The following is a 26,116-nucleotide window of genomic DNA, read 5'->3' as shown; positions in this document are numbered from 1 at the left end:
AAGGTATACAAGTTTGGATTACCCTTCATGAGTAGACGAAGAGTAGTAACAAAACCCTAATAGGATTCTGGCAAACCCTGAAGCACTGTAGATACAAGTGAACCATCTGGAATGACCTCATCAATGTTGATGAGATGCTCTCGCAAATCCTTGATGCGGGTAAGGAACTCGTCCATTGAATCACCCCATATGCTCAGACTCAATATTCTTGTTGCTAAGATAGGTAACACGAGCCTCAATATTCTTGTTGCGAATACAAAGAAGCAAGTACATCCCATGCACCCTTAGAAGAAGTGCATGAACGAATGTGCAGTATAACCTACCTTTTGCATGAAAGGGCAATCAAAGCATGTGCCTGAGCATCCTTGGCATCCCATGTGAGCTATTCTAGAGTGGGTGGCAAAGGTGCAAAAGATGTAGCACCGCCTGAAGATACATCATCACCTGCATCAATGGTTCCTGAAGTACTTGCTGCTCGTGCGGGAGCAATAGGCCTGACATCAGCCCCTGATACATAAACCCACAATTTCTTTGCAACAAGTACATGTTTCATCATGTATGCCCACATAGGATAGTTGGTGCCATCCAACTTATCCTCAACGGAGAGCATTCCAAATAAATCAAATGTCAACTGAAAATGCCTGCAAATGTCTTTAAAAGACTTGCAAATTGTGTCAATTTTTACGAAATCCCCAAATTTCTAGTGCAATTATGCACCGAATCAGGCAAAATCAGTGCCAATGTATGCCAATGTTGCAATTTTAAGCTCAATGGTAAAAAGCCCCAAAATTAATGCAATGTATTTAGCAATTTTTGAGTATTTGAAAAAATTGCAAAAATGCCAATGTTGTGGAGCAACTTCAATCGGGCAGGTACAGTAGTACAGTCGACGGGTACAGCAATACACGTGTAAGGCGACGCAATACCGGCAGGTACACGAGGCGGCGTAGTACAGGCGATGCAGATCTGGGCAGCATCGTTCTGCTGCAGTGGATCTGGCGCAAGGCGAACACGGCGGCGCAAGGCGAACGCGGTGGCGCAAGGCGAACACGGCGGCGCAGGGGCGGCGGCAGATCTGAGGCAGCAGAGTGCAGACAGGCGGCATCGAACTATACAGGCGGCGCAAGGATGCGAAGGGCGGTGGCAGGGTGGCGGCAAATCTAAGGGGATGCAGAGAGAAACCCTAACCCTAATGCTCTGATACCAATGTTGGGTATGGGGGAAGAAGCCTGCACACAGACACACACACACACAGCTGCAAGAAAGAGAAAACAAGTGAAGCTCAAGAGTGCTGGAAAAGATGTACTCAATAATCATAATGAAAGAACAATGTGAGTACATAAAGTAGCCTAGGGCAAAGTGCCCAACACACATAAGTGTGTTCACACGGGAAAAAACCTGTGTCCAGTCACAGAGAAAAAGTACCCGTGAGTAAGCTGTGTTCACACCTGAACTAGCCGGGAGTGGTCATGACCAACATATCCCAGCGACAAGGTTCACTCCCAATAGGAACTTCAGATGATGCAAATGATGCAAGCCATGCTTGTACCTTAGACGCAAATCATGAACCAAAATGAGGAATGTCCGGAGATGGAAAGAAAATGTTAAACCAATTGTGCTTTGCCTTCAACCACTAGTGGTTTCAACAGTATGGTTGTTTTAAGGTCTAAAGTGCAAGCCAGTGAAAAACTTTGGCAAGAATCTGAAGATAGAGTCAACCCATGCATGCGAAGAAGCAGAAAAACTTTGGCAAGAAGCTGAAGAAGACGGGCAAAAGGGAGCAAACGGACGCATTGACTACAAGAAGAAAAAAGTTGGGACCTTGCTAACTTGGCCTTGATTGAGAGCCTAGATTCAGCGTAACACACATTTACAAGAGAAGCTTCACCATTGGGGGTTCTGCATGGTTAACACATTTCTGACTCCTTTTGACAATGGTGAAAACAAAGTGGGATTTCCCTCAGTTGCAGTTGACACCACCACCTCTTGTTGAAGACAAGGAGGACATCTCAAAGACTTGACGGCAGATTTTTAAGAAGAGGTTATCTAGTGCTCGTGCACCACAGGTGCACGACGCTGGTGTGTTGTGGGCGGAGATTTTGGCCGTAACTGCGAGTGGGGAAGAGTGGGGTTTCACAAAACACTTGACCATTAAAACAATTAAACACTGAAATTGGTCAAAGCCTTAACATATGCAGAATCTTGTTGAAGACAAGGAGGAGGAGGACATCTCAAAGACTTGACGGCAGATTTTCAAGAAGAGGTCCTCCAGTGCTCGTGCACCTGTGGTCACAGGTGCACGACACTGGTCTGTTGTGGCGGAGATGTTGGCCGTAACTGCGAGTGGGCAAGAGTGGGGTTTCACAAAACACTTGACCATTAAAGCCATTAAAGACTGAAATTGGTCAAAGCCTTAACATATGGGTGGCTTATCTTTAGGAACCGTTTCCAATGGGGTTGCAGCTGCTATATTCCACAAAATTATAAAAGAGAGATGTGCACATCTAACACTACATAGGGGCAGGAATGGGCTGAACCCCCCCCCCCCCCCCTCCTCCTTCGGGCCCCCGCACAAGAGTATTTTTATTACCCAAGGAGAAAAATATCATGTACAAGCTTTGGGGGAGCATGAATAATTCATATACAACCATGAATAATTCATATACATGGGCTGTCATCAAAAAGCCCCATGAAAATGCCAAGAATACCGACCAACACGGCTTATCCAATAGCCCACATAGCTGTCCATAAACACATATGGTTGTATCATAAGCCCATAAAGCTGTCCATAAACCCATTGGCTGAATCATAGGCCCCATAAAGCTGTCCATAAACCAATAATAGCAAGTGCCCAATTGCTATCGCAAGTGTCCAATGGCTGTCGATATATAACCGATTAAAAAGACAAATGCTCAATGGCCAAAAAACATAATACGATGATCAAATACCCTTGCTTTAAAGATTTCTTCGGGTTGGAAGCCTTCAAAACAGTCACCAACAGCTGGTATACTTCATGGGTAGCATTTGAGAGAGAAAGAAAGAGAGCAGCCATCTTTAGGCAACCTGAAGTGGTGGTAGAGCACCTTAACCTTGAAGTAGGGAACCACCAAGAATAGAGAAGAGTTGCCAACATGGTAGATGCTAGTCCGCAGCAGCAATAGCGCCTGCCCAAATGAAGAGAGAGGGCTCAAATTTATAGATTTGAGGCTCTTATGAGCTAGAATGGCAAGTAAAAGCTATAATGACAAGTGGAGAGCCGAGGTGACAAGTGTGAGGCCATTTGTCTGACTTTGATCCACAATCCTATCACATATCCCAGTTTATGCGATGGTTTCTCCCCCCATAAACATCATCTCTAAAAATACCCAACTCGTAGACATTCTGTTCAAGATGCTTCAGTAAGTCCCCTCATTTTCTTAGCTTACGAACGTAATGACACAAATGGAATTTTCATTAAGGGTTGTCCAAAAATATTTATCCTCCTAGATTTTAGGAGTTTGTTCCTTTGTATTGCACCTTATTAGAAATGTATGTGAGCACCATGTAGAAACATGTTTCAATGCTAGATCCCTCCCAAATCCTCCAGAGCTCACCATAAATGCTTTCCACTCGACACTCGAGCTCCAATACGCATCTATGTCCAAGAAACCATCTTGAGCGCCTAGAGCAAGCTTCAAGCCCTTGATCTTTTGTACTAGATAATCTCCCATTCCCAAAGCTTGTATTTTCCAATATTTAGATGTTCTGGAGTTCACCAAACCCCTTTCATACTCGAAAATATCTGGGCTAGTGACATCCTCCCCAAATTCTTAAAAGTTGTCTGCAACTTTAAGCTTCAAGCATATATCCAAGATATGATCATGTCCCAAATAAGAGGCGAGACGAGACAACCTCATAAATCCAATATAACTGAAAGCATCCATGTGCCAAATAAATGGGCGAGACAAATCGGTCGCCCAAATAAATACGCAAGACAAATCAATCCCATAAGTCGAGACAAATAAATGGGTGAGACAAAACAGTCCCATAAGTCGAGACAAATAAATGGGTGAGACTAAACAGTCCCATAAGTCTAGGTATCATAACCATGGGTCAAATAAATAGGCGAGCCTAATGAGTCTCCATACTACAAATATCCAAATCATATCTCTCTATCCACTCCAAGTCAAATCGACCAACTCCAAGGAGCAGTCCCTCGTTCCCCAATCCCCAATGTCACATCAAATGCATGCTACTCTCCACTCGCTTCCATGCTTACACATGCAAACACCAAGCCAAGAAATAGAAGTGCGATTGACTGTGTACACGGAGGTAGAAAATCCACAAGATCTCAGCGCAAACATTAAGTCACATTCTAGTCTATTGACACTTGGTGTAGGCATAAGTTCCCCTGCCAACAAGGTGTCACTCCACATAACCATTGGCGTAGTTATAAGTCCCTTGCCAACAAGGTGTCAGTCCACATGGCCCTTGGCATAGACATAAGTCCCCTACCAAATAGACGTCGGTCCACATGACCCTTGGCATAGACATGAGTCCCCCACTTACACTCAGTGTTGGTACTCTGACCAAACACCTTGGAGGAGAGGTGGGCTCAAGTGTGTAACATAAGATAAGAATCACTCACAGGCATAGATATCTTGGTGCTCCATAAATATTTCTGCTACACATAGTTTATAGGTATTTTGACCACCAATAGTTTTACAAGCATTTTGGCCGCCAATATAAGTCCATAAAAAAGTCCTCAATACATGAATTGTCATGCCCTCCATGTATAAACGAAGCCATAAATCAATAAGATAATCATGTATACCATAGATACCCAGCTTTTCAACTATTGACAATGTTTCCCTAACACAACTCGAGACAAAATATTCACCATTCTCATTGCATACACATACAAGGGTAAGCACTTATCCAAAATACACATTTCCTAAACACAAAACAAAAAACAAGGAAACAATACTTATAACTTGTTTGTCAATTTCGTCATGAATCTAGATGTGATTGCTATGAGCTTCGATAGAATAACCCAAATACTAATAAATTGGTCGAAGAACAAAAGAAGTCTGAGCTTCCAAAATAGATTACATGAACTCGTATATCCATAACTCAATCATTCTTCTACTAATGCTCATGATGCATGTCTCCTTCCATAGGTTGATAGGCTCACAGTGTTTAACTACACTAATAGCCAGTGTTTATATTGTTATGTACTTGATGCTAATTTTTAGGATTAGTGGTTTAATCCAACAAGATTAGAGGATATATACCTAGATGAATCCACGAACATGCCCAAATTTACCTTATAAGAAAGTACAATTTATAACCTCATGGCAGTCATCCACAAGACAATAAACCATCAAGTTTGAGAGAGACCTCCTCAAACATGAACTCACGGCTCTTGTTGAGACTACTCCGTGCTAAACCGAGGAGTGTGTCATGGTGGTGTAGCGCCCAAGGGCTGTTAACGTAAAGCCTGTAAAAATACACAAAAGCTGAAGCTAGATCAACACAATACAAAGCAATGGATTGCGAAAAGAAGTGGGGAGTAAACAATATTACTCCTTGCAAAAACTCCATTACAAACTGATGGCATCCACCCACCTGTGTGCTTTGAGTAAGGAGCTTAGATGGCAATCTAGATAGAATCTGAGCGGAGAATGTCTTGCTTACAAGAGCGCTTGAACACAATAAACTCAATGATGAACTAAGCCTGCCAAAGGAGTCTATATATAGTAACCAAGGTCAACAGGGATGTAAGTCTGCCACGTTGGCCAACCCACGACTTGGTCTAAAATGACCAACTGACCACATCATCCGACTGGGACCATATTAGACTACTACTAGGCCCCATAGGGATTTTGCGTAGCTCCCACGACCACCATCAGCCCACGTGTGAACCCCACCCCCAACTGATCCCTAACCCGAACTTGGGTTAGTCTACGTTCCTAGCCCTAACCCTAGGCTTGTCGGGAAGTAACATACTGCCCTTCTTCTCTTCAATTCACATCCTCATGAATGCATAAGGAGGCAAGCCTATATAAGCAAATCTCTGGATCCATACATCCATCCATAGCATCTACTCAAGTCTACTGCCTCTTACCTAGGCCAATGTAAGACTCCTCTTGTAGACCCTACCACAAAGTAACATACTGCCCTTCTCCTATTCAATTCACATCCTCGTGAATGCATAAGCAGACAAGCCTATATAAGTAAATCTCTAGATCCATACAACCATCCATAGCATCTACTCAAGTCTACTGCCTCTTACCTAGGTCAATGCAAGACGCCTCTTAAAGACCCTACTACAAAGATCCAATTGCTTACTATCAATCCAACTCTTATCCAAGACTTAAATCCCAAAAGGACATCCAATCTTCAAGTGCAACAAGCTCTACCATAACAACCCTAGCATAGACTTACAGCACAACTCAACCGTCATACCAAATGGCATCCTGCATTAGTTGTCGGCAAACACTAGTCCACTTAATGCACAAACAAGTCCTAGTGCCATATACTTCTTATACAATATTCCAACCACAAGATCTACCCATCCAATCCTCATCTCAAACTGAACGGAGATTGTATTTTCACACATCACCAGTAGATACTCACGTCTACTTCAGGGAAAACATAAAACTCCCCATCAATTTCTGCGTATGTCCCATGTCCTCGAATAGCCTAAAGACCATACGGCTTCCAGCCACTTTTCACCCCACCAAATGGGAATTAACTTGGATAGCAAAGGGTCACGCCATCCCATTTAGTGGTGTATTCACTGTTGTAGTAACTGTTCAGTTTCTTGTTTCACACCTTTCATTCAGAGACTAGTCTTGAATTCAGAGTCCAGACATTGTTACATTTGTGATGCTTTATTCTCTATTCTGCAACATGCCTTTGCATTTGCCATGCCATTATTGCATGAAATGTTTTATAAACATTTCTGAAAAATAGAAAACCTATGAAACGTTTCTGAAACACATTTCGTATGAAGCGTTTCTGAAACACCTGGCAACATTGGGCTTTACTAGCACACAGCAGATGTGGATTGTCCTTCAGATGGATCTAAAATTCACTTTCCTTGATAAAGTCCTTGAGGAAGGAGTATGTGAAATGCCCAGCAAGTTTCAAAGTCCAGTTCAAAATCCAATCCACAGGCTAAAAGAGCCCCAAGAACCTAAAACTAGCAAATTGACACTTTTTTCAATGGGAACAGTTAAGCCAAAAAAAAAAATATGCACCACCACCCATACCAAGAAATGAGCGTCTAATAGCTCTCTCCACAAGCCCTTCGTGTAAATCCAATCCCCCAAGTAATCTCGAAACTCTACTCATGGTCTGAAAGATTGTCGGTGAGCCTGCTCCTTGAGCAGAGTCTGATCCTACCTGCAAAAACACAGCATATGAATGGCTATCACTAAATGCTTAATGTATCTTTGTAACAGCTGTTTACATGTATGAGATTTAGTACAGAAAGAGCCACAAAATCCTTGCATTGCATCAATTACCTCCACAGACTTCCTATCAGCGTAGAACTTGAGAGGTGGTCCCATGAGAAGACTGATACTGTCTTTTTTCTTAAGATGAAATATCCAAAATGGGTTGAGCCTTATACTTGTTCACCCCTACCCTTCTTCACTGAGAACTTGAGAGGTGGTCCCATGAGAAGACTGATACTGTCCTTTTTCTTAAGATGAAATATCCAAAATGGGTTGAGCCTTATACTTGTTCACCCCTACCCTTCTTTAAAAGGATCATCAAAAAAATTAGGCTAAGCCTTTACTGATTCCTAGACATCTAATGTCGTTGCCAGTGAGGCTTTGACAACTTTCCTAACATTCTAGACATCATTCAAAGGTTTTCATTTTTAGGACTAGTTTCCTGTAACTAACCTTTCCCATGAGTACAGCCCAGCCCAAGCTATTGCAAGCAAGAGCTTGGTAAAATCAGAGAAAATATGCCTTTTATTACCACAGTTTAATATCGGTCTGAAACTCCTTAACTCAATCCACTAAAGCATCATTAAACGAAAAGATGCCTTTTTTTTTTCGTGAAATGGTGTTTTATATTACCACAGTTTGATATCGGTCTTCACCTCCTTAACTCAATCCATCTAAAGCATCATTAAATAAAGGAAAAGCATTATTATCCGCTTCTAAACTATCATTCCATAAGAAGTTCACCTCTTCATTGTCAAACAGAGCAACCATCCTTACAGAGCTCTCATCTGCAAGATCACCATAATCCTGACTTGTATCCAGCAAAGCCCGAAGAGCACAATAAGATGAGGCTAGATTGTCCAGCCTCCCAGAAAAAATAAACTCACGCTGAGCACCTCCAACACAACTAGGTTGTGTATCACAAACATCCAGTTCCAAATCTGCAATCTCTTCCACTTCACAACCGAGTTCCTCTGCTACAATCTACATAAGGAACAGCACTTCATATTAAAGAAAAAACAACTAACAATCATGTAAGAGTTCATCCCAAGATCACCTCCAGACAAGCACCTGTAAAAACAATGGATGATGTGGTTTTGCCGAAGAATCGCTAGCAATGAGACCAGATTTAATTTGAGTAGCCAAAATCGGAGCAAAATGAGTTTCGAAATTTGGCTTAAACCCATCTGTGTTGACCGACCTAAAAGTAAAACAAGTGTTCTCAGGATTATGTACCTCATGGATATGATGTAACCTTTTGGTCTCATAGGTTATTTTGGCCTTTTGAAGACATTAATACAACTTTCTTTCTCTCTCTCTCTCTCTCTCTCTCTCTCTCTCTCTCTCTCACGCACGCACGCACACACGCACCATCACTTATATACAACAGCATGTACATTGTATATACACTGGCTGCAGATCATCTCCCATGCTTGGCTTTTGAGCCCATCATGCAGCTTACCCCAATAGGGCAGAGCAGGTCTTGGTATTCACGAGTGGTTAGCTGGTTAGACAGACATGGCCTTCAGATGGACCGCCTCTCTCCCTTAGAGTACAGCTGATTCACCATTTCTTGATCTCTCCCAGCAAGAGACCAACTGCCTTATCTGCCTCCATCTGTCAGGGCTGCACACGAGCCGCACATGGATGTCTCCACTAGGGCTCACTACGAAACTGAGCATTTTTTACGAGATTCACACGATGGATTTATTGTGAGCTGCTATCTTCATAGGCACCTGTCACATGCCATGCGGATCGCCATCGGCCAGCTACACATATCGTCCAGCCAAATATGGATTGTGTCCTGTAGATCAGATCGCACCACACGGTTGGCACAGATATGCAAGGTATGCACAACAAGAGAGGTCCAGACATGTTTAGATGCCCATCTTACTGTGCGGTTCGGGTGAGATTTCGTCGTCTCTTCCAAGACGTATCCAGCCCTATCTCAAGAGTTATGCAATATGAGGACCAGAGATGCCTAGGTCTATACCTGCTAGGGCTTCGCCACCAAACGAGGATATATATATATATAGAATGTACAATAGTTAAAGAAATAAGTGTTTAGGCCTTAGCCTATTTCAGCAAGCAAAGTACTTGAAAAAATGGCTATGATAAAAAACAACATAATAAAGATAAATCATGATGACTTCCAAGAGTCATGACAATCACACAATGTCCCACCAAATCCAAAAAAGTACATAGATAAATTACTCAAGGCTCATGAAAGTTCAAGACTCATCCTCCTATGCATCATCCTCTCCATCACGCTCTCCTCACTCTCACTACTAGTACCACTAGCTGAGTCCTCCTCAAATGCCTCATCCTCATGATTTGTTGGTGTCGCACAAAGCAAGCGATCCTGTACCATGAGATATAACATATAATAGATATCTCTCCTCTCGTGAGGGATATCGGGGATCTCCTTGCACTTTGTGATATCAATCTTGCCAGGATTGACTTGGCAAGAGGCTCGATGGGGTTGCCTTTCTACTCTATCAATCGCAAGTTGCAATGAGAGAACAAAAGCCTCTCCAACTTTGCAGTTGAAAGCATGTTCCTCTTCTTGGTGTGGAAAAGTGCCCATGTACTCTCACAAGGTCCTGAACTACAATCTTGTGACATAATTCTCATGGCAATGCATCTATAAAAATAAAAATCAACACCATTCATCATTGAATAGAAGTATAAGGCTGTCAATATTCTTGGAAAAGTTATACTTAGTAACTTATTACTTACCAAGTCTGGAGTATCAATGTCATATTTCTCCCACCAAGACATAGACTCTAATTGTGTGTCCCTCAGTTGTGCTGTTGGCCATCCAAACATGCGGCTGCTGTTCCGATATATGAAAAGCTCATCCTCTAGCTTTCTCATAAGTTACACATCACCATCCACTAGCCTAAAAATGTAAGAGCTCCATCCTGCCTCTAGCTCTTCACTCAAGTACTGCTCCTCACTTCTCCAAAGAGGATGCAAAATGTGTGCAACTGCGTGGATTGGCCTATGAAACCAATCCCACTATTGGTTCTATATATCCCTAATACTTTGAACTCTGCATATGAGCTCAAAGTGACAAGTGGATAAACAAAAAGTAAGCAATGAGCATATACTTCAATCTTCTAAATTCTATGATCTAACTAACTTCAAGAGAAAGAATAGGAGTTATACCTCTCCGGATACAATAATGTACAAGCATCGAGGGCTTCTCCAATCTTATCCATGAACTCATAGAGGAGCCCAACGATACTCCCCTCCATGTCTGTGAGTCGAAGGACACTATACATGGGATTGAGTGTCTTGACAAGTGCCTATGCATCATTCCACCAAGTCTCCCTCATGACCATACGAGCAAATGAAACTGACTTTGGTGCATCTTTGTCATCCCATGTTGTCCACTCACAACATACCATTGTGCGCATTAGGCCACGCTCCACCCTCACAAGCCTCTCCACCACAATGAAGGCAAAGCGAGTTTTGGATGGCTTCAAGAGCTCAAGATCAGAATTGGCTCTATACATGCTCAGCACTTTCAGCCTCTTGGTGACAAAGTTCACCATACTAGAGGCTACAGAAAAAATATATCTCACCCAATCCAAGTTTCCCACATCTTCTATCATCAAATCAAGGCTATGTGCAGCACAAGGTGTCCATAAAATCTTGGGGAACTCTTCTTCAAGCATCCTTCCCATGGAAACACAATTTGATCCACTGTCTATTATCACCTGCACAATGTTGTCTGGGCCAATGTCCTGTAGTGCCTGGCATATATGCTTGAAGATGAACTCCCCTGTCACCACTGTCCCTGCCACCACAGAGGCGTCTTTGGCACAAATAAACATAGTGCCTTTACATGAGGAGACCAGAATGTTATAAACACTCCTCTTCTTCATATCAAACCAGCCATCACACATTAAAGTACATGTAACTTGGTTGAACACAATACTAATCAATACACTTAAATACACCAAGATTTAAGGGACAACATGCTCAATACAAGAAGTAATTTCCTGAATTGACAAGAGACACACAATGAGCCGGAACGGCCGGACCCTCCCTCAAATAGAGTATATTAATCTTGGGAGAATCAAGTACATAGTGTCATGGGCATTTCTGACCAAATTTCCATAACAATGCATATGAATACAGTATTGCAAACAATGTGTTGTCAGTATAGACTTACAACTCACATTACCCCCTCAAGTGCCAATGTTTCCTACCATCTGCTCTCTATTGTTCCACCAACACATGGTAGCAACAATCTAAAAGAGAGCACGTAGAACAAGAGAACACTACACAGGATATGTGATCTTGGAATCCGGTTCTTCCCTCCTGCTACTTGCTTCTATATTGAAGCATAAAAGCTTACCAATTGCAAGTAGAGTCAATGACAACGAAAATCTTCTCGATGGAAGTGCTTGGAGTGTTGAAATCTTTGATTTGTCGCAATCTTTCACGAGAAAAGTCTTCAAGAGAATGAAGGGAACCCTCGGAAAGCTTCCCCTATAGTTCAACTTGAGAAAGAAAGGCTGAAATTAGGATTTTCAACAAAAAGACCAGAAATTACAGCAAAAATAAGAGCTGTTTTGCTGAATTTTAGTCATTGAGAGTGTGTGGGACAGTGTACAGCACCTGGAAACACTCTTGGAAGCTTGGAAAACACCCTAGCAAGCTTGGATATGGAGTTGGGAAGGAGAAAGTGCAGAAAATACAACCAAAAAGGCCTCATGAAGGAGGCGCCTACTTCTAGTGAGAGAGGGAAGAGTGAGATGGTGAGTTGTCCACTCTAGGTGTTAGGTAGGTGCTTTGGGCTGCAAGGTAGAACGGACACAAAGCTGGTTGCTCCCTTTGTACAAAGGGGATAAGGTCTGAGCGGTGGGCATTAGGTTTTGTCCACCTCGAGACATCAGTGTGTGCGAACACAAGGCTGGTCATAATTTATAAGTGTGTTTTGGTCGCCCAAAACTTAATGAAGTATGTGCACACTCCCTTATAAATTAGTGCTAATTCCTAAGGCTAGGTTTATGACCAATACTTACCACCTGTAACAAGCCACATAACCATTTCAGCAGACAGTTTCACACGCACGGTTCACGGCGGACGGGCATCCCCTTACCCGGAACTACACATTGGTCAAGCAAGCATGAAAACAGCAAGCAATTTCAATTGCAAGCAAGCACGTAAAGGTGCTATGCAATGCAACATTGGTATAGACAATCCCCGTTCATGAGACTATACCAAAATAGACGTGCTCCAACCAAGTACACGAGGTACCAGATCCAATGGAACACCAATCCACCAGGCATTTCCAAGCATGTACACAAAGGCACAAGTCCCAACGCAAAGCCAATTCCACAATATCACATAAGTGGCATCAATCCCCCGCATATACAACTGCCATGGACGCCAGTCCAATGTACATACATGATGAGAAAGCACGGGTGGACCAATTGGGTGGCCAAATGGTGACATCTCCCCCGGCTTCTAAACAATTGTCCGCAACTAAAAAGCACCCAAATATGTCTGAAGTAAATGTGGGCAATTGTCACGACCCTGTGAATTTGTACAAGCGTATGGGCATGGTGGTCAGTTTGCAGGACACTAGTGTGCAGGACATTTATTAAATGTGCACACTTGTGGTCTAGAGAACTCTAGGTATTATTTTGAAGTTTCCCTTTTATAACCCCATGTGGGGGACAATGGATGTGCTCATGCAACAAGCAGAAAGTCTCACTTACAGGCAAGGCACTTGATGCATTCCGTGCACTCCAAAAAGCTTAGCATCTTGGGATGAACCTTTCAAGGTCATTACCGATGCAAGCAATGCAACCATAGGTGCAGTTCTCCAACAAGACAATAGACCCGTGGCATACTACAGTAGAAAGTTGGATGTCGCCGAAAAGAATTATTCGATATATAACAAAGAGCTTTTGGGTGTGATCACAACGCTCAAACATTGGAAGCCTTTTCTTTATGGACAGGTCTTCATAGTAAAAACAGACCACCAAGCACTTAAGTGGCTTCAAACTATGCCAAGTGCCCAGTGGAGTGATCGTCAGGCCAGGTGGAGTCAACTCTTCCAACACTTTGGAGGAATGATTGAATACATCCCTGGTAAGCATAACCCAGTAGCAAATGCTCTTAGACGAAAGGCCAGCATCCAGGCAATCTAAGAATCTACCATTCTCAAAATCACGAGGAAGGACTTAGATAGCATGAAAGACCAATATGTCGATTCCCCCGAGTTTGGTACTCAGTACAATTTGGCCCTCAATTCTGAGCCGGGCCATTATTCAGTACAGAACGGTTGGTTGTTCTTCAAGAACCGCCTCTATGTCATTCGGGAAAAGCGATCAGCTCTTTTCCATGATGCCCATGACTCCTTAGTTGGAGGACATAGGGGTATCAATAGTACCCTCCAGAAATTAGAACGGTTCTTTTATTGGCCATAGATGAGGCGTGATGTATATTCACATGTTCAAGCATGTAAGATTTGTCAAAAACTAAAGGTTCCACATACAAAGAAGACTGGTTTACTTCAACCTTTGCCTATCCCCGACGGACCTTTCATTGACATATCTATGGACTTTGTAGGGCCTCTACCAGCATCCACCGGATCCCGGAACACTCTGTGTTTCACCATTGTGGATCACTTCAGTAAATTCTGCATGCTCATCCCATGCAAGCATATGGCCACAGGCGAGGACGTAGCTCGTCCGTTTCTCAAGCATTGGTACCCAATTTGTGGTTTGCCTAGCACCATTACATCAGATAAAGATTCTAAGTTTACCTCGCATTTTTGGAGGGCATTATTTGTAAACTTCGGAACTAAGTTACAGTTATCTAGTGCATTCCATCTGTAGACAAACGGCCAAACAGAAATTTATAACCAGTTGGCCTTTGATGTTCTCAAGTCATATTGTCATGACTAGTAGTCCAAATGGGAACATTATCTTCCATTGGTCTAAGTTGTCTTGAACGACACTCATTCATCCAGTGTCGGATGGACTCCATATGAAGCAGCCTTTGGTCACCGTTTCTCTTCTCTTTTGACGAGATTGGTGCCTCCATCTCTAGAGGCTAATAAAACCACGGAAGCATTTTCCGCGATCATTGAGTCAGTCAAGGACCGCTTAACCAAAGCATAGGAAGCATATAGCAGACAGGCGAATAAGTCTAGACGAGATGTCCACTTCAAGGAAGGGGATTGGGTCTATCTACGTATCATGAAACAAAGATTGAAACAAGTGGGCAAACGTTGTTCCAAGCTTTCATTCCATAGTTTTAGACCTTTCCCAATAGTCAAAAAGTTAAGTGATGTCTCCATGAAGTTAAAATTGCCTACCAGTTGGACAATGCATGATGTTTTCCATGTTTCTTGGCTAAAACCATGAAGTGTTTGATGTTTCAGATGAACAGCAGCCAGCCGTGGTAGACGAAGCAGAAGTCATCGAGCTCGAGCAGATCCTTCTTCATCATTGGAAGGCTTCCGGTCGACGGATACGTCAGTTCTATACGAAATTCCGAGATCGAGGCACCCACGAAGCCCTATGGCTAGACGAGGAGTTCTTTCAAGAGTACCCCCAGTTGTTGGCGGACTACTTGGAAACCATGAACGTGCTGCCAAGCTAAGCAGGAGGGAATGTCACATGCACTATGGCTAGACGAGGAGTTCTTTCAACAGTACCCCCAGTTGTTGGCGGACTACTTGGAAGCCATGAACTTGCTGCCAAGCTAAGCGAGAGGGAATGTCACATGCACTCTGCACTGTAGTGCATGACTCATCATCATCAGTGCAACATTGTAACAATATTAGTTCCATTCAGGATGATATTTGTCGTACGCCGTGACCCCATTGTAATCCTCAATCCAAGATAAGTCACGCACGAGCTACGTAGGTCATTCTCAGCCATAGCAAGTCAGTTAGTCAGTCAGTCTAAGTCCCTTAACCCACTTAAAGAGACGCATTCATGCATATACAGTCAATAGAAACCTTAGGGTTTGCATCAGAAAGCATTCTGCATATTGCACATCATTCATCCATTGCATCTAGACCATGGCAAACACCCCAAATATCATCTAGTATTTATCATGATATTTACTAGGATTTTTCTGGTATTTTTTCCATCATTTTCAGCATTTTACACATCATTTAGGCATTTATGGTGGACATGAGCAGTCGGCCAACTCAGTAACCAGCCGACTGGCTCATGGTGTCCATATAAATAGAGTTCTTGCATATTCAGCCATTCATTCATCATATTCAGCAAAGGAGCATTCAAGCCCTTGTCATCCTCAATACTAGGAGCATAAGCGATTGCAGTTTCAGCCATCTTCTCTCAGCGTTTTCCTCCTATAGCAATAGGTGCATCAACGCATGAGCATTCAGCCCCTGCATCAGCAAAACGCAACAGTTTTAGCATTCACCAGCATTCAGCCTTGCGTTTTCTACATCCATACAGTTTTCAGTATTCATCTATTCATTGTTTTGCTCCAACCACTTGGTGAAGGTAAAACACAGCATTCATATTCATTTACAGCATTCATACTCAGTCTAGAACAGTCCCAAACAGCCCCTCTCTCAACCCTAGCTTTGCATCCCTCCCTCATTCCATTGGGAAAAGCGCATAGACTCAAGATTGGACATCTTTGGTGCTTCTACAACAATGCACAATTCAGCACAACACTTGGTCTTCAAAGGTCTTGCGTTTGGCTTATCGTCAATCACACCGTCAGTCTCTTTAAAGATAATAAAGCAAATACTATCTCGGTAACGAGACAGGGGCCCTTCAATGGGTGATTCGGAACCCCATACGGTGTACAGTTCTCATCTCTCTCTCGTATCTTTTTAAAGTTTAAAGTCATTAAAGTGGATTGCTAAACTCGCGAAACTCAGGATACAAAAGATGGTGTGAGTATCTGTGTGACAGGATCCTCCAATACGAATACTTCCGCTGCATGTTACATTGCAAGTCTTGCTTTCTCAAATTTCAGCAATACCCAATTATTCTCTTTAACATCCAATTGCCTTCTATGCTTGTCGGCAGTCTTTTTATTCTTATCTTGTGACCTTACAATGACTGTCCACACCTGCGCAAAAGCAATATCGAAGTCTCTTACATACTCATCAGCTACAAATATCTCATCCTTTGTGCGAAGGATGGGTGGTAAAACCACCTTACAATAAACAATCTCAAACGGGGCCTTTCCCGTAGATGTATGCACCATGTGTTGTATGCAAATTCCACAAGCGATAAGTACTTCTCCCAAGGAGACTTCTGATCCACCACATAACATTTCAAGAGATCCAACACGGCTGAATTTGCAGCCTCACTTTGCCCATCCGTTTGAGGGTGATAAACTGATGAGAAGTCCAATTTGGTACCCATGTTATTAAATAAGGTCCACCAAAAGAGACTTGTAGTCTTGGAATCTCTATCCCCCACAGTGAACTTCGGCATTCCATGATGCTTGAACACTTGTGTAAGATATATTTTAACCATATGCTCAGCTTTGATGGTCTTTTTGACCGGCAAGAAGTGAGCTTGCTTGCTAAACCTGTCCACAATTGTCCAAATAGCATCATTACCCTGTTGGGTCCATGGAAAGTCCATAATGAAATCCATTGTAATACTTTCCTATGGCTGCGTGGGAATAGGCAATGACTGAAACAAACCTAGTGCATCAAATTTCACCTTTTGACAGGTGATACATGCACGTACATGTGCCTCTATGTCCTTCCGCATACCTAGCCAAAAGAAATACCGCTCAATCATGTGCGTAGTAGGCATTATGTCTTTATGACCAGCATATGGAGAAGCATGGCACTCGTCCAAAACCTTTTGCCTCATGTCAGACACCACACATATGCAATTATCTTTCATAAGATAATCCTTTTTTAATACATGAGAGGCATGCGCATGACCAGCCATCAAATCAATCCAAATAGTGGCAAAATCAGCATCCGCATGATACAAATCACGCATGGCAAACAAGTCTCCATGAGAGACAACCGAAATAGCTGCTACATACGGCCTTCGTGACAATGCATTTGCCACTACATTCTTCTTTCCTAAGGTGTGTAAGATCTAAAAATGAAACATAGAGATGAAATTGGCCATCCTCATACGCTTCTCCGATAATTTAGTTTGGGTTAGAAAATACTTCAGACTCTAGTGATCTGTCTTTACGGTGAAATCAGTCCCAAGAAGGTAATGTTTCCATATGGTAAGTGCATGAATTATAGCCGAGAGCTCTTTCTCATAAATGCCAAGAGAGAGCTCTGTATCATGCAATCTACGGCTCTCATAAGCCACGGCATGTCCCTCTTGATTTAGGACAGCTCCTATGCAATTTCCAGATGCATCACATTCCACACTAAAAGGCTTTTGCAAATTTGGAATGATCAACACTGGACCATGAGTAGTTGCATCTTTTAATTTGAGAAATGCATCCCTCTCTACATTAGTCCATTTAAATGTAGCCTTCTTCTTTGTCAAATCATACAAAGGAGAAGCAATCCATGCAAAGTGTCGAATAAACCTACGATAATAAGAGCATAATCCAAGAAAACTACGGATCTCATGCACCGAACTCAATTTGGGCCAATTTCGAACTGCATCAATCTTTGCAAGATCCATCCGCACTCCATCTTTGGACACAATATACCCAAGATAATGTATCTCTAACAAGAAGAACTCACTCTTCTTTGCATTTATGAAGAGTTTATGCTTCCGAAGTTCTTCAAAAGAAGCAGCCAAATGAGCTCTATACTCTTCTTCAGTCTTCGAGAAGACTAGGATGTTATCAAAGAAGACACCTATACATTTCCTGTACCCACGGAATATGCGATCCATCATTCTATTGAATGTAGCCGAGGCATTTGTAAGACCAAAAGACATAACAAGATACTCATAAAGCCCAAATGTTGTCCTGAATGCAATTTTATATACATCCTCAAGCACCACACGCACTTGATCATACCCACTCGAGATCAATTTGGCTAAAGCATGCCGATCCATCCAACTTGTCAAGGAGGTCGTCTATGCGTGGAATCAAAAATCGATTCTTGATGGTAAGCTTATTCAAAGCTCTATAATCCACACATACATACGAAAGGATCCATCAATACACTTAAATACACCAAGATTTAAGAAACAACATACTCAATACAAGAAGTAATTTGCTGAATTGACAAGAGACGCACAATGAGCCGGAACGGCCGGCCCCTCCCTCAAATAAAGTATATTGATCTTGGGAGAATCAAGTACATAGTGTCATTGGCATTTCTGACCAAATTTCCATACCAATGCATATGCATACAGTATCGCAAAGAATGTGTTGTCGGTATAGACTTGCAACTCACGCTACCCTCTCAAGTGCCCATGTTCCCTGCCATCTACTCTCTATTGTTCCACCAACACATGGTAGCAACAATCTAAAAGAGAGCACGTAGAACAAGAGAACACTACACAGGGTATGTGATCTTGGAAGCCGGTTCTTCCCTCCTACTACTTGCTTCTATATTGAAGCATAAAAGCTTACCAATTGCAAGTAGAGTCGATGACAGCGGAAAACTTCTCGATGGAAGTGCTTGGAGTGTTGAAATCTTTAATTTGTCGCAATCCTTCGCACCAAAAGTCTTCAAGAGGATGAAGGGAATCCTCGGAAAGCTTCCCCCTATGGTTCAACTTGAGAAAGGAAGGCTGAAATTAGGATTTTCAGCAAAACGACCAAAATTGCAGCAAAAATAAGAGCTGTTTTGCTGAATTTCAATCATTGAGAGTGTGTGGGATAGTGTACAGTACCTAGTACCTGGAAACACTCTTGGAAGCTTGGAAAACACCCTAGCAAGCTTGGATATGGAGTTGGGAAGGAGAAAGTGCAGAAAATACAACCAAAAAGGCCTCATGAAGGAGGCACCTACTTCTAGTGAGAGAGGAAAGAGTGAGATGGTGAGTTGTCCACTCTAGGTGTTAGGTAGGTGCTTTGTGCTGCAAGGTAGAACGGACACAAAGCTAGTTGCTCCCTTTGTACAAAGGGGATAAGGTCTAGGCGGTGGACATTAGGTTTTGTCCACCTCGGGACATCAGTGTGTGCAAACACAAGGCTGGTCATAATTTATAAGCGAGTTTTAGTCGCCCAAAACTTAATAAAGTGTGTGTACACTTACTTATAAATTACTGCTAATTCCTAAGGCTAGGTTTATGACCAATACTTACCACCTGTAACATGCCACATAACCATTTTAGCATACAGTTTCACACGCACGGTTCACGGGCGGACGTCCCTTACCCGGAACTACACATTGGTCAAGCAAGCATGAAAATAGCAAGCAATTTCAATTGCAAGCAAGCATATAAAGATGCTATGCAATGCAATATTGGTATGGACAATCCCCGTTCATGAGACTATACCAAAATAGACGTGCTCGAGATAAGTACACGAGGTACTAGTCCCACTGGAACACCAATCCACCAGGCATTTCCGGGCATGTACATAGAGGCACAAGTCCCAATGGAAATCCAATTCCACAATATTACATGAGTGGCATCAATCCCCGGCATATACAACTATCATGGACACCAGTCCAATGTACATACATGATGAGAAAGCACGGGTGAACCAATTGGGTGGCCAAATGGTAACAGTACACCCATACTTTACCCAAGTAGCCTCAAGAGACTCCATCTCTGTCTCAACTGGTAGCTTCTCTCTCCGAAGCTCTGTAGTACGCAAGGTCTCATACGAGGGACCATCCCGCTCACAACCTATCCGTGAGATTGCTCTAATTGTTGTCCTCCATCGAAGAGTCCGCAAAATATTGAAGGACAATGCACACTGCACAAAAAGCTTGCTTATCTCCCTTGTTGCCTCCTTCATGGCAGCCTTTTGAAACCCTACCTTCACGTGTCCTTTCTTCAACAAAGATAAAGCTGTCTTCTTTGCTCCAGATTGTGAGCTAGAGCTACCCCCAACAGTAAAAGTCCCATGATGCCGACTTTGCATGTCACCTACTGTAGAATCTTGCTCTTCCAAAGTCATGGCAGGCTCTCTTAAATGCTCAAGATCCACGATCTCCTCAACAGAAAGGCCTAGTTCCTTAGCCTTCCAAGCCTTTAGGCTTTCGTAAATGTGCCTTGGTACGGCCTTACAAGGTCCCACCCCATGGCCCTTCGAATGTGTAAAGTGTGCCTTCAAGCGTGTAATGCTACTAGGATGCACCTCTGTACAAAAATTGCACCTCCATTTTCTCGAGCCTGCATACTTGCTCTCCCATGTGACATTGCTCCACAAGGGATCTTGTGTGCGAGGCATCTTGCAAAGTTGCAAGAGAAATACCCTCCTTCCTGCATAGATTATACGAAAAAAATCCCCATTTTAGTTCTAGAAAAAAAAAACCTAATTTTACACCCTAATAACTATTGCCAACACGGTACACCCATAATATTTATAGGACCATAGGCTACAGCTGCACATATATAGATCCATATGCCAAAAAAAGGGCAGAAGGCTGCAGGCAGCAAGCTAGAACAACCTATATAGTTATTAGTATAGAAACCTATGCAAAAGGAAAATAAAACACCTAGGCTCACCTTGAGGCTTGGCAACAGGCTAGGACAACAGTCGTGAAGGTGGACAGCAATTGTGAGGGTGGACAGCAGTCCAAGGACAGTCGTGACTAGTCGGCCAACAGTCCTAAGAGTTGACAGTAGTCGGCCAGCCATAGGACAGCCAGAGGCCAACCAGCCCAAGGGGTTGCTTTGCACAGTAGCCAGGCTTAACGGTTGACCCGAACAGCAACCATGCCACAGCCAACGAGCCCTGGACAGCCAGATCAACCAACAGGTGCCACTCGCAAGCCTTAGCACACTATTGTAGCCGCCTACATAGGCAACCTTGGTGCATAGCAGGGGGACAAGCAGCAGCAGAGGTGCGTAGAACAGGAGTAGCAGATTGTTGCTCAGAACAGGGGCCAGAAGAGCATGTGCCATCAAGAGAAAAAAAAAAGGCATGCGTAGACAGTAAAATTAGGAAGGCACTTTTTAGGAAAAAAGCCATCATACACTTCCCTATTAAAGCAATGATTAAGCAAGACTAGAAGCAATGATAAATAACAACTAAGAGCTAAAATGATCTAAACAGAAAATGGGCTTTTAAACTCCCTATTTTTGTGAAACTTATTACTTATAATCTTAACCATTCCAAAAGCGGAAACATCAAAGATATATCTACTTTGATTCAAAAAACAACGAACTTTGCTTAAAACCTTCTTAAAGCAATAATCCTTTTGTACAAGCAAATTGATGAGTTGGCAAGCTTGAGTAATAAAAGCAAACTTGTTTGAACAAATATGAGAGAATCTGAATAGCTGAGAAGAGACAACACCATATTTAGATATTTTACAAATGTTAGAAGTGAGCCATTCCTATGATATTTAAGTTGGAATACTTGGGTTGTAAATATTTATCATATATATCTATATCTATACCAACACAAGATTGAGAAATCTCAAGATCCAAAAAAGAACAATGGTCATTATTTGCAGTGCAATTAAGTTCACAAAACTCTTTGGGATAAATTCCTCCACCTAGAGAGGTAAGGTTTAAATACATAGAGTCTTAGAAATCAAAAATATAGGGAACAAAAAGGTCATCAACAAAACGTCTCACTTGACAAAGTTTGTGAAGGAAGATAGAACACATATCAACGGAAACTAGGCGTTCCATAAAATCAAATTCATATGTAAAAAGATAAAAGTTGGCAAGAAAAACGATACAATTAGTGCCCACCGTTATATCAATGGTTTGTTTAAATAAGAAATCGCCTAAGGTTATATAGAGGTTATCTAGGAGAAAATCTAACCAAGACATAATATCATTTTGGTCTACCATCTTAGTATATCTTTTTTTTATTCTTGACTATGTCTTGGTTTTTGTTTTTCAACTAACAAAAATCAAAATGAAGAGCTGATTTTTCTATCAACAAAACTTTGTATCTATTGTGCTCTAGTTTGTAATGAAAGACTTGACAAATCAAAGATTTAATTCTACCACGCAAGTCGTTTACAGAGTAGTGAAATCAAAAGTTTGAAGGTACAAAGGAGAAGACTTCTTAGTGAGACTACGAGAAGAGTTTAAGAATTTAACTACGGGAATCACTTCTATTGAATCTTTTAAGATCCAACTACAATCTATAGGTACATCCTTCTTTCTAAGCAAATTTCTCCAAAGCTCCTAAGGCACTCGGTAAAATGGCTTTAAAGCAATCACTTAACCATTTTGAGACCAAAGTTAAAGAGGTATTTCTAGAGGCAGCTATAAATCTAGGCTTCTTGGGATGTTTATGAAAATTTCAAATAACATATAGAAAAGGTAGCTTACTGCTCACCTTGAAACCAAAAGATTACCAAAATCTTGGTGTTTTGCAGTAACCTTTTGGGACAAGAGAGAGCTACTTTCATACGTTTATGCAGAAGAGTTAACTTCTCTCAAAAGACATTCTAAATAGAATTTTTTGCATGTAAACACAAAATTATCAGAACATTTGTCTACATAGGAAATTACGAAATCTTGATGAAACTTACAAAGAGAAATTAAGTCACTTGAAGTAAAACAGTTGCCATTAGAGCAAATAGTACTTGAATGGGATTCCATAAGTTTCAAAAAGACCTTTTTTAGATCCGTAGCTTTCCAATGAGAAAGAATGCCTTTAACTCCAAGAGATTCTTCTAACTTATTGATAAAATTAGAGATGCCCTTGTCAATAGCTTTCAAAAGACAAGAGTCAACCGAAGAGGATGTAATCTACGTGGGATTGTGTCAAATCTATTTAAAACACTAGCTCCTAGGTGACCATCTCAGGTGAGGAAAAAATGAATGAAAACAAAAAATCTACAAACAAGCTATCTGCATTCCAGCAGAGTATGTTGAAGACACCCAAGAAGAACAGATAGATCACTAATAAGAATGCATAAGCATAATGTTACATTGAATGACTAGTCTGTAGAGAAAATATAGAGGCCACAAAAAGCATACCTGTCCAAGTGAATGGCAAGTGTAGGAATACGCAAGATTGGTCGCCTCACTTTCACGAGTCTATGTGCCAATGAGCCACTACTCAATTTAAGCAAAACTCGACCAGCTACAGAAAGATCCCTATCAAACCATGTATGCCAAAGCCCACCTCCATATGTTTGCACCCCCACATTTAGAAACCCTGATTTTGACAAAGCTGATATGGGCTTCAACTTGGGGCATGGACTATCTGTATGTGCTGCAATTACATGGAAACCATTTCCAGGCTGAATCCTGCATCAAACCACATCCACATAAAACTGAGAGCCAAGTCAAAATGTTGGATTTCAAAACTGCAGATGTGAACCCCCACGCAGGATCAATGTTTCAAGCTTCCAAATGCTCCTTCTATTGCTCTTGCATGGACATTCTGTCTTGTGCAGAAAAATCCTGTCTACATAAGTTCGGATTTGGTAATACCAAGCATGAAGGATATTGTAATCCTTAATAGCATGGTTATTATTATGAGATGTAAGATGTGATGAACTACCCTTGGGTCAGACAATGCCATGAGAGTTGATCAGCAGCGCCCAACTAAAGCCTTCAAATCCTTCACTAAGACATCACAACCCATAGACAAATTGTAAAGGGAAGTGTTCTAAGTCAATTCAACATGTCGTGACCGGGACACACTGGTACATGTGCAAATGTAGCCTACCCCGGACCTTCACAAAGCGATCATAAACCATTAGATCCCATCCCTTGTGTCCTGTGATCCTCTTGACTCACAACTTAACACATGCTTTCTTCCAAATCTCTCCAAAACAATTCTTGCTGTTGTTTGTGGAGTCATGTTGGATATAAACAAAGCTGACTGAATTAGGGGGCTGTGGCCTTAAAAATTGCATTTGTCCACTTTGAGGAGAAAAAGTAAGATAATTCATGCAAATTCAGCAGATCAGGTTGATATATAAGCACATAGACAAAAGATGGCATAGGAAGAGGGAGCTTCGCACACTTTTGCCCAATGGCAAAGGCAATGATGGTCGACATATTCCGTGTAAAAAAATAGCGGCCTCCTGGCACAACCTTCCATTCATCTTCTTCTTTGAGCAGCTGAAATCCTGCTCCAAGCAGCAACCTCTTGGCCTCAGCTGCAGTGAGACATGCAATCATTGTTAAACATAATGCAATTGTGAAACTCTTAAGGATGATAAACTGTAACCTTGAATTCAAATTATATAAATCATCATGGATACTAGAAGATGATCTGAAAGAGGAATTGAACACCTAAAAGTTCCATATAGAGCTTTTATTACCTTCGCACATAATTGGTCACAAATTTCAGTTCAGAGGCAGCTCAATAAAAACACATCATTTAAGTTGAACACAAACATTGATGCGCAAACAACACAATTAGTCGAGGACCAAACATTCAAAAAACACATCATCACAACCCCCACGACCCTCCCCAACCCCTTTCTCCCCTTCCTCCTTGGCATTTGTACATACACCCCATTTAGAAATATACCTACCTCTAGTAATGTTCACCTGAGTCATCCATATCCAAGAAAGTGTAAGCAAACATAATGCATAAAGCAAAAGACTTTTGCTGCTGAAACCTTGTACACCAAAGAGCTGAGAACACAAAACACACACATGCTATAGAGATTAAGTGTAGCATGTGTAAACCTTAGAATTTTAGACAAAGTCATTAAATGTAAAGCAAAAGCCCAAAAGTGAAATAAGTGCTATTTATGGCTCTATGGACTGAAAATATGAATATGATTAAAATCCCACGTGTGGAAGGAGAGCCACACACGTTGGGGGGTAATTTATTGAAGTTTAAGTCATGTTTCTACTATTTAAGAGGAGCAGGTAATACTTGGAGAAAGATCATGTTAGAACTATTGTGACCTATTTCTCAAGACAACGTTAGGATTAATTGATCTTCTTAGGGCTTATGTTAAATATTTGCATATTCTTCAATTTTCCTATAACAATACTACACATTCAGCTACTAAAAAGGCACTATTTGAGATAGTGTATGGTAAAACCTTTTCCTACATCTATGACCCATCTTACACATACTATTGACGTTGCTGATGTATTCACGAAAGACTTTAAGACTATTCATGAACAAGTAAAAGAAGCCATTAGAAAGTCTCAAGCAAAACAAAAAGAAGAAACCAATGACCTTTGCACAGGGAGATTATGTCCTTTTGAGAATAGAGAAAAGAGGACTCAAAAGCATAGAAAAAAATCATGTTGTCAAATTGACACCTAGATTTTACAATCCTTCCGAGTCTTAGATAAACATACCCCTATTTAGGTCAAGGAGGGATCATTGTGCGACAATCAGGCCCAAAAAGGCCCTCAATAAGGGTCGGGGAAGGCCCTCATTAAAAGGCCTTACAAAGGCCTAAAAAGGTTTTTCTCCAGGTCGGCCAGGCTAGCCAACAAGACCAGCCGACCGGTCGTGTGGGGGACCAGCACTATATAAAGCACTCATCATGCCCCTCCTTTGTAATTGATTATCTAGCAATCCGACAGCCATAGTGCAACGCTCTGCCCCTGCTTCACCGATCCAACCATCAAGCATTCAACAGCCACAGCAGTCATCGCCCTACCCCTATGCAACATCCCTGGCGGCACCCT

At 41.9% G+C, this 26,116-nt stretch overlaps 1 protein-coding gene across 1 annotated transcript in view; it reads right to left on the bottom strand.

Moving 5' to 3' along the window:
- Window positions 1-26,116, bottom strand: part of LOC147604886 (putative aspartyl aminopeptidase) — an 83,312-nt gene that overhangs the window by 11,646 nt on the left and 45,550 nt on the right. Inside the window, exons 3-7 of the mRNA XM_086793787.1 lie at window positions 24,477-24,612; window positions 23,480-23,752; window positions 8,514-8,643; window positions 8,187-8,426; window positions 7,257-7,389 (exon numbers count right to left, since the gene is read on the bottom strand). Of these exons, the coding sequence (XP_086649913.1) occupies window positions 7,257-7,389; window positions 8,187-8,426; window positions 8,514-8,643; window positions 23,480-23,752; window positions 24,477-24,612 (912 nt within the window). The remainder of the gene's footprint in view (window positions 1-7,256; window positions 7,390-8,186; window positions 8,427-8,513; window positions 8,644-23,479; window positions 23,753-24,476; window positions 24,613-26,116) is intronic.

The sequence above is a fragment of the Cibotium barometz genome, chromosome 60, assembly GCF_041138505.1.
Source record: "Cibotium barometz isolate CiBa-2024 chromosome 60, ASM4113850v1, whole genome shotgun sequence".
Classification (NCBI taxonomy): domain Eukaryota; kingdom Viridiplantae; phylum Streptophyta; class Polypodiopsida; order Cyatheales; family Cibotiaceae; genus Cibotium; species Cibotium barometz.
This window is presented reverse-complemented; position numbering and strand designations above follow the sequence as displayed.